The following is an 11,041-nucleotide window of genomic DNA, read 5'->3' as shown; positions in this document are numbered from 1 at the left end:
ACGTCCACGTCCTCCAGAACCACGACCGTTACTATTACGTTCAGACCACCACTCCGGAAAACCAACGATCTGCCAACAATCCTTTTTCTCGTGACCAACACGACCACAATGAGAGCACGTTGTCCGAGACCGCACCAATGAAGAATCAGTTTGATTGGCACCATTAGACAACATCTCACTTTGATCACGACGAACAAGGAATCCTACAGCTTCGGTTTGCTGCTCACGAACCCGAACAGTAGACAAACGACGTTCTTCTCTGATGATCCGAGAGTACACTTCACCGAGAGAAGGCAAAGGATCCATTGAAATAATATTAGTGCAAATGCCTCCAAACCTAGATTCATCAAGTCCCAACACAAACTGATGTACTTTCTCTTCTTCACGTTCTTTAGCATGCTCAAGAGCAGCACCACAAACACACAAACCGCAAGTACAAGCTTTGATCAGTTTGTAAATACCATACTCTTCCCAGAGAGTACACAACCGCCCATAATAATCCAGAACGGTCTGCCCATCTTGACGACAAGAAGCAAGCTGAGCTTTGATTTGATGAATACGCACCTTGTTCCCCACAGAGAAACGTTCCTTCAAATCGACCCATAACTGATGAGCATCGGATATGAAGGTGACAGTAGACTTGACTTTTGGCTCAATACTGGTTCGAATCCACCCAACTATCATTGAATTCACGGTTTGCCAATTCTCAAAGTCAGGATCACTACTCACCGGCTTTGGAATCGTACCATTAATAAACCCTGTTTTGCGCTTAGCTTGAAGAGTATTCAACATCTCCGTTTTCCCATTCGTTGTAATTGTCTCCGGTCAAAACGACAGCAGAGATCATGGAGCCAGGGTTGTCGGAGCTAGCAAGAGTGTACGGTGAGACCACCACAGACGCGGACTGAGACATCGCCGCTGCTGCACTTTTCGTAACAGAGGATTCTTCAAAATTGGACATGACTTCTCAAACGATGAGAGGAGGAATCCCAAAACTGTCGAGAGAAACAACGATGAAACAAAGAGAGAGTTCGAAACTATCGAACAAAAGAAAAAAGAAGAAGACAGCGGAAGAAAAAAAAAATTAGGTCTGTTTATGAGATCTTTGCTCTGATACCATGTAGAATTGGATATCAAACTGCCTTGGCTTTATTAATCTGCTGTTAACAGCTTATATACATGACTCGATTAGGGTTTACACAGAACACATACAACCGACTAAGACGTGATAAATACGTAACAAGCCCATAATTACTAAGCCCATCAATACATATGATATATACCCCAATATTAACCTTTCTTTCCTTGTGAATTCCATGGAGATTGATGCTCATCAAACAAACCTTAAAATCCATCGCTATGGCCACCATAAACTCCCTAGCAGCTTTCACTCGAACGAGGTGCTTCTTTGTAAAGCTTTCTTCTTCGGACAAAGTGTTCCATTGTTTGCAAGTCAATCGTACTGATCTCATAGATTGCACTGGAACCCTAGCGAGTATCTCCTCCAACAACTCCTTTGGAAGTTCGGACATCTTCGTCGTCATTGTTGTTTCAGCTCACAAGCAAGGAGATCAATGTAATAGGAATTATAGGGAAGAAATAAGTTAGGTTACATATATCCCAACTTTCTAAAACTCTTTCCGTGTCTTACGGGCTATATCTAAATCTCTTTCCAATTATTTATATTGGAAAAAAAGGAACTATTAAAATTGTTACGAGGAGGATACAAAGAGTATATATATACATACAAATCTATTTCCTCTGTTTCAAAATATATGATGTTTTAGTTAAAGCACGCAGATTAATTAAAGAAGCTTTTACTTTTAATAAATTCAACCAATCATAAACAATACTGCATAATATAAAATACTAAATTAATCTAAAAGTTGCATAGAATCTTGAAAACATCATATATTATAAAACAAAAAAATTCTTCAAAACATTTTATATTTTGAAACGGATGGAGTATTAATGTTTAACAATTTCAGTTTGTCACCGAGTTCAGTCAGTATATACCAAAAAACTAGGAGTAGGACTCTTTTGACAATATGTAATATGCAAGATCACAGAATGAGTCAAGGCATGTTACCAAGTTAAAAGACTTAAGGACAAAGACGAAAAACAACAACAACAACAACAAAAATATGCTTCCTTCGTAACAACAACAAAAATATTGTACCCTTGCCGTGTAAAGGTAAGAAAACAATAATTCTTATTGTTTGTAAAAGTTAAATAACTTATTTGTTTTCCATATGACATACAATATGACACAATACAAGATAAGAAACAAAATTAAGAATTGACTATCCCAAGGATAATGTAATAGGAGCTTTAGGGAAGAAAAAAGTTAGGTTATACAATTACCTATTAATTAGAGGAGGATACAAAGACGGAGTACGATGACATCCAAATCTATGAATTAATGTTTACCAAAAACTATGACTCTTTTGATGACTTTAAAGATTCTATATTTATATGCAAGATCACAAAATAAGTCTTACAAGGCATGCTACCAAGGTAGAAAAATAATTAAGAACAAAAGTAGAAAAATAATTTTTGTAAATAAGAAGAGGTGCTCATCCATCCAAACCTGGCAGTGGCAAGTAAGGTCTCAATCGCACACTAAACATGCGCTTCACAACAACAAGTCAACAACAACAAAAATAACTTTTGCGTACCTATACAGTTTGCTTCCTAATGGGCTAATATTGTACCCTCACCGTGTAAGGTTATGGAAACGATAATCCTTTTGCCAAATTTTGACATGAGAAATTAGTGAGTTTCTTGTAGTAACTCGTACTGGCCATCAAATTTTTGAATAATCTTATAATTAGTACCGTCGTCGATCCTTGGTTTTAAGAAGTTAACAATTGACTTATTAGTGCATATGGCATCCAATGCAAGATGAGAAACAAAGTTAACAATTGAGTTTATTAATCTTGTTCGAAGAAGATCACAAAAGAAAAACAAAGCAAGAGTATATATTAAATATGCAAGAAATTAACTTATGGGTATATATATAGTAAACAGAGTTATCAATAGTGTGTTTTTTCCCCTTTGCCTGGTGGTGCATATATTGCTAGATTTGCACTGAACTTGGAATATAAGAGCACACAAATGGAGACCAATAAAGTTTGTCTACAGTTTTTCCCAGATCCACTGTTCCATAGCATCCATTCTCTCCAAATATAAAAGCTGTGTGCTCTTTCCCTTTGCTGTTATCAAAAACCACAGCTACTTTCTTCTCCTCGTCAACGAGGAAATACCCATTTTTAACGTCAAGTTCACGTCCAGCTCGTGGATTTAGAAGAAATATATCCACTTCTAAGAACAACTTGTTCCACGATACGTCATTGGGTGCAATCTGCTTATTAGTAATCCATATCTTCATCCTTAACCTATCCCAGCTCCAGTACTGACATAACACGGCAAGTTGCTCTTCTCTAACAGTAGAGAGAGTCACAATACAGTTTTGGTTACTCTGAAACGGAAAAGGCATAAGCGGTCCAAATCTTTCTGTTGTAAAATCAAAACAAAACAAGAATTCTCTCGCCTTTCCGCCGAATGGTTCTTCTTGATAAATATAGCAATAAGAATTTCCTTTCACAGAGATGCCATTATGATGACACCATGTTTCCCATATGGTTGACTTGACATCAAGAACCCTCCATGAATTAGAGTATAACTCATAGATTTCGTACCCACCATATTTATTATATCTCAAAACTTTGTACTTGCGGCACGAGTTTCTCGTCTCGTATCCAATAGCATACCAAGGAAAGGCCATTCCGTCACGACTTATAAGTTCGATCCTCCGAGACTAGTTATCTCTGGTACATAACAACAACCCTGAACAATGACATACTCCTGTTATACCGACTTGACCATATGAATCGTCGTGAAGGTTAATAAGTTTACCTTTATGCTTTATAGATGATTTAATAATAACCTGGTTTTGAATTCCATCGAGGTTGACACTCATTAGATAAAGTCTAAAATCCTTAATCATGACCACCAGTAACTCTCTTTCGCTTGCTGTAGCTTCTTGAGCAAGGCGTTTATTTGTAAAGCCCTCATCTTTGGATAACTTGTTCCACGTTTTGCAGATATATCGTACTACTCTCAAAGATTGTTTAGAAAGTTTAGAGAATATCTCCTCCAATAAATCCCTTGGAAGATTGGATATCTTCGTCATTGTCTTCTCTCAGCAACGAATCGATGTTGTAGAAAGCTTTCGGGTTTCTAACTTTTTATATAGAGTTGTAATAAGTCAAATAAGTTAAGTTACAACTAGGATTTAACAATATTTTTAATTTTAAAAATTAAAAATTTATATTGTATTTATTTGTTATTTTATTACTGTTTTATTAATTTTAAAAATATAAAATTTTACAGGTATTTGATATAAATATTCAAAATATAGGATTTTTGTAGTATTTTCAAGGTTTTAACCTGTGAAGTATATGTATACTCTAGTAATACATTTATCTCCTGGTACACATCTAAAAGTGTTAAAAAAAAAAATCCACTTAACTCCCTATATAGGATTAATGCCAACCCGTCTCACCAAAATCGAAATAAGTTTTTGCATAAAAAAGAATAAACAAAATAAGTTTTTTTATCAAGTTTAATTATGTTAATTGTTTTACAAAATTATCATATTTTTATAGTTTATAATTTTTTCATGTCAATATATATAATTTATGATAATTAATAGAATTATTTTTTTTTGGTAATTCCTCAAAAATTAAAAAATAAACCAAATTATATGGGGGTTTTCAACATATTTAATGTGACATTTTATAATAAGATTTTCGGTTTAGGAAATTTATTAATGTTAATATAATTATGGATATTGTAAACTTTTGTTATGGAAAATCTGTTGTATATCATTTAAATTTGAGAGATTCTAGTATCTATAAAAATAGTTTTGGAAATTTAATGGGTCAAAATTTTAATGGGTAGAGTTGTTTTTGGAAAAATCGAAATGTACATAGATGTTGTTAAGATTTTATGGCAATAAATGAAACAAAATGTTGGTCAATTTAAGAAAGTTTAATATTTGAGTTTCTCTACAATGTTATTTATGGAATTGTTTTAGGGGTCAATGTTGTAAAAAAAAATTAAATAAGTAAAACTTAAAGGGCATAAACAAAAATGTACTTCAAAAATGTTAATATAGATTATTTGCGACCTACCAAATTTCCTATACCTACCTATAAGTATGATTGTTCAAAGGAAAAATGATTGTCAGCTACTTGAAGTATACACCAACACATAGCCACACATACAAACAATATCAATGTCTTGTTAACTACGTACATTATTGTCATCACATAAGGACATCCATAAACAAACATATGTTACGTCTACAACACCATAAACATTCGAGGTTAGCCGGAATCTAGCGTTGACCGGTATTGACCGACGTTGACCAATATTTACCGGCGTTGACCGGTGTTGACCGGTGTTGACCGGCGTTGACCGCTGTTGACCAAAAAAAAATATTCAAAAAAAAATATATTTTTTCCTAATAATAATAATTTTTGTTTTTATGTATTTTTGAAAATACAAAATTAAAATTGATATTTAAATAGAAAGAGTATAAATTTGTTATTGTTTATGAAAAAATCTACTACACATCAAATTTTGGTGGTATAGTTTTATTATATTATTTTTGGTATATTTTCTGTATTAAGAAATAGACAATTCATGGGTTCATCCTTACGGGCGAACCTCTCTTATTCATCCCCTTTAAATTAAGGAAACAAATCTTAATTAAAGAAACAAAATATGTTGATCAATACTGGTCAACGTCGGTCAACTCTGGTCAACGCCAGATTCCGGCAGACCTCGAATGTTTATGGTGTTGCACACATAACCTATGTTTGTTTATGGATGTCCTTATGTGATGACAATAGTTTACGTTGTTAACAAGACATTTATATTGTTTGTATGTGTGGCTATGTGTTGGCGTATACTTCAAGTAGCTGACAATCATTTTTCCTTGTTCAAAGGTACTAATTATGGTCCTCATGGGCTTTGGGCTTTCATACTAGGAAAAATGATTGTCAGCTACTTGAAGTATACGCCAACACATCGCCGCACATACAAACAATATAAATGTTTTGTTAACTACGTGAACTATTGTCATCACATAAGGACATCCATAAACAAGCACATGTTATGTGTACAACACCATAAATATTCAACTCCGGTGGTTGGTTGGCCGGAATCCGGCATTGACCAATGTTGACCGACATTGACTAATGTTAACCGGTGTTGACCAGCGTTGACCAAAAAAAAAATTCAAAAAAAAAAATTCCTATAAATAAGAACTTTTTTTGTTTTTAGGTATTTTTGATAAAGAAATAAAAAAGATAAATGATTTGTATAATTTACAAAGACAAAATATAACAACAAAAAGTTATACACCAAAATTTTATGTTTAGTAGATTTTTTCATAAAAATATAACAAAATATATATTTTTTTCCTTTTAAAAAGCATTTTTTATTTTGTATTTTCAAAGTTGGGAGTTATAAATATTTTTTTCTTTTTATTTATTTATAAGATTATGTCATTTGAAATATATCCAAGATATTGCCAACTATTTCTTTATTTTTAATAAGAAAAAGAACAGAAGAAAATAATGAAAAATTTTATTTATTTACATGAAAGACATATATCTAGAAGATAGTTAAAAAAACAAAAGTTGATTCTGTAGAATCAAAGGTTGGTTTTGTAAAATCAAAGAAATAGTTGGCCATGCCTTGGTTATATTTCAAATGACATAATCTTATAAATAAGTAAATTATACAAAACATTTATATTTTGTTTTTGTAAATTATACAAAACATTTATCAAAAAGAGTAATAAGCTTTTAGATCTATCGTTCGAACATATTTTTGAATCTAAGTATATATACCAATAAATAGGAATCTTTTGACAACTTTAAAATAACTACTACGTAACAACATTCACTATATACGAGATAAATTGATTCAAATAAAAGTATTTATTATGGATAAAATTATTATTCTGAAACCAATATCCGTTTGTGTAAAATACGTTTCATCCGTAAAATATTTTATCGTAAATTTTTTTTTAATGTGATAAATAGAAAATATTAATATAATATTATTATTTATGGTTTTTTGTGTGGTTTAAAAATTAAATTCATATTTTTTATGTTTTATATCTTATAACCATAACAATTTCACATAATATATAAAGGATATCTTATATGCAAGATCACATAATCTGTCTTACCAAGGCATGCTACCAAGGTAAAGACTTAAGGACAAAGACCAAAGAAAAAAAAAAAAAAAAATTCATAAATAAGAACAGATGCTCATCCATCCGAACCTAAAAGGTCTCCATTACACACTAAACATGCTTCACAACAACAGCAACAACAACAACAACAAAAATATTGTAAAGGTTAAGGAAACAATAATTCTTTCGCCTTTTTTTTTTTATTTGACATGAGAACGACTTTGATATAGATTGTCTCAAATTAGTGCTAGTCAGTGCCACATACTGGCCATAATATTTTTTTTTTTAACAATCTTACTTATACTGTTATACATAATACTGTAGATCCTTGGTTTTAAAGTTGGAACCGAAAAAATGGATTACAAATCTGAAATCTTACAAATAAAACGTATGATGAATCTTTATATTGTATAGAATCCAAAATGCAAGTGTTTATGTTTGTAAGAGTTAAATAGCTTATTTGTTTTCCATATGGCATACAATATGATAAAATGCAAGATACAAAGCAAAATTAAAATTTAATTGCCTAATCTTTTCCCAAAGAAGATCACAACAGAAAAAAATGCCAAGAGTATTTTAAATTTGCAAGAAATTAACTGATGGGTAAATAGTAAACAGAGTTATTAATAGTGTTCTTTTTTCCCCTTTCCCTGGTGGTGGAGATTGCTAGATTTGCACTGAACTTGGAATATAAGAGGAGCATACAAATGGAGACATCATAACTGTGTGTGCAGATGTTCTTAGCGAGGCGGGCTTAGACATAGCATTGAAAATGTAGTTTTAACATTTTTTATGTTCAAAACAGTTGAAAAGGGGTCTTACATCACATACAAGTCTACACGGATTGCGGGTTTTAACAGGCAAGCCCATGCGGACTGCAGATTTAGCGGGCAAGCTTATGCAAGTTGCAAATCTCGCAGACAAGTCCAGATGGATGCGGACTGGTTCGTTTAACATATATATTTTACACAAACAAAACAATATATAAATTAAGAAAGTGTGATATGCCTAAAGTATACCGTGTGAACACGAAGAAAAATAAACAAAACAATATATAAATTAAGAAAGTGTGATATGCCTAAAGTATACCGTGTATCAAAACCAAACAAAATAAACAATATATTTGATTTTCATTCAATAAAACACAAAATATATAAAACACTTTATTTTATCATTTAATCTAAACACGAAAGACAAAACATTAACAAATATCACATCTCCAACAAAATAAAATAAAAAATACCGTGGATCAGTTTGGGTTACAAATTTTAGAACCCGATCACTACCCGAACTACCAAGTACCAAAACAAATATTCAAATAATTTTAGCTAAATTTTGGCATATCATATATTTAACAAATATTTTTTTGATATTTTGATTATTTTTGGTATTTAGGTATAAAACTAATTGGTATATCCAAAATTACAATTATAATTTTGGATAATTGAATTATATCAATGTTAAATATTATTAATATTGCAAATATTACTATATTTTTGGGTTTTATAGATACCCGTTTGGGTAGCGGGTATTACCCTAACCCGAATCCAAACCCACGGGTTAGCAATATAAAACTCAATAGTGTTATTTAGGTACACCCGTATTAACCCAAACCTGTCTTTCAGATTGGATTCTGGGTAGGATATTCGAGTACGGTTTTTTTTGTCTAGTCCTATGTAATATGTACTTTGAACTTAGCTACAACACCGAACGACAAACCAACTACTCTAGACCCTAATATCTAATGTATAACAAAATATGNGAACACGAAGAAAAATAAACAAAACAATATATAAATTAAGAAAGTGTGATATGCCTAAAGTATACCGTGTATCAAAACCAAACAAAATAAACAATATATTTGATTTTCATTCAATAAAACACAAAATATATAAAACACTTTATTTTATCATTTAATCTAAACACGAAAGACAAAACATTAACAAATATCACATCTCCAACAAAATAAAATAAAAAATACCGTGGATCAGTTTGGGTTACAAATTTTAGAACCCGATCACTACCCGAACTACCAAGTACCAAAACAAATATTCAAATAATTTTAGCTAAATTTTGGCATATCATATATTTAACAAATATTTTTTTGATATTTTGATTATTTTTGGTATTTAGGTATAAAACTAATTGGTATATCCAAAATTACAATTATAATTTTGGATAATTGAATTATATCAATGTTAAATATTATTAATATTGCAAATATTACTATATTTTTGGGTTTTATAGATACCCGTTTGGGTAGCGGGTATTACCCTAACCCGAATCCAAACCCACGGGTTAGCAATATAAAACTCAATAGTGTTATTTAGGTACACCCGTATTAACCCAAACCTGTCTTTCAGATTGGATTCTGGGTAGGATATTCGAGTACGGTTTTTTTTGTCTAGCCCTATGTAATATGTACTTTGAACTTAGCTACAACACCGAACGACAAACCAACTACTCTAGACCCTAATATCTAATGTATAACAAAATATGATATACAAAATAATGGAAAACATATATCTGCGGTGTACCGGCGGTGTACCGGCGGTGTATTATAATTGTACTAACTCACTTCAAAATTATTGCTATTAGTTTAGTATATGTTTACATTATATATTAGTAAACAATATATTTAATATGTACAACAATACATATACCATTAAGGCCATCTTTATAGGGAGAACACCAAGGGTGTTCTAAGCCCAAAAAAATTAGAAAAATAATGAATAGTGGGTTTAGAACACTATTTTAGTTCTTGATGTAGAACTGATATTGGCTCAGTTCTAAGCTGACGTGGCAAGTTGTGAATGGATACAATCTTTTGCAAACAATTTTCACATATTAAAATTTGGACATTAAACTATGTAGTAATTAAATAAAATGTTTGTGTGCTTTAATTAAGTAATATATTTGTTTGTTTTTTTTATCTTTAATGTTTTTTTTTTTGTTTCATAAAAATTTGGTATTGTATTTTGAATTTTAGTAAAAGTTTTATAAGTTTGCAATTTAAATGTTATTTTATAAGTTTTTATAATAGTAATATGTTTAATAATATTATATTATTAAATCTTATAATCTTAAACATGTTCTCCTAATAACTAACTTTTTAACAAAAGATCTTAACTACTGATCTTACATTATTTTCATAATATATTTACATACCGCAGTTGCGTATCTTAAATTATTTACATACCGCAGGTGCGTATCTAGTAAGTCTTACAAGGCATGCTACCAAGGCAATTAATTAAGACTCAAAGGACAAAGACAAACAAAAATAGAAAAATAATTTTTGTAAATAAGAACAGGTGCTCATCCATCCAAACCTGGGAGTGGCAAGTAAGGTCTCAATTGCTTACTAAACATGCTTCACAACAACAAAAATAATTTTTGAAGTACCTATACAGTTTGCTCCCTAATGGGCTAATTATTGTACCCTGCCCGTGTAAGGTTATGGAAACAATAATCCAATTTGCCAGATTTTGACATGAGAAATGAGTTTCTTGTAGTAACCTCAAACTAGTCTTACTCAGTTCCTCGTACTGGCCATCAAATTTTTGAATAATCTTATACTTAGTACTGTAGATCCTTGGTTTTAAGAAGTTAACAATAGACTTATTACTGCATATGGCATACAATGCAATATGAGAAACAAAGTTAACAATTGACTTTTATTGATCTTGTTGGAAGAAGATCACAAAAGAAAAACAAAGCAAGAGTATTAATTAAATATGCAAGAAATTAACTTATGCGTATATAGTA

General features: G+C 31.3%; 1 protein-coding gene across 1 annotated transcript; it reads right to left on the bottom strand.

Annotated features, from left to right (window-relative positions):
- LOC104748240 (putative F-box/kelch-repeat protein At3g16880) lies at positions 3,080-3,787 on the bottom strand. Its single transcript, XM_010469914.1, has one exon. The coding sequence runs from the start codon at positions 3,785-3,787 to the stop codon at positions 3,080-3,082; it is 708 nt and encodes a 235-aa protein (XP_010468216.1).

Source organism: Camelina sativa, chromosome 15 (assembly GCF_000633955.1).
Source record: "Camelina sativa cultivar DH55 chromosome 15, Cs, whole genome shotgun sequence".
Classification (NCBI taxonomy): domain Eukaryota; kingdom Viridiplantae; phylum Streptophyta; class Magnoliopsida; order Brassicales; family Brassicaceae; genus Camelina; species Camelina sativa.
The sequence above is the reverse complement of the archived record's forward strand: the minus strand, read 5'-3'. Positions and strand labels throughout refer to the sequence as shown.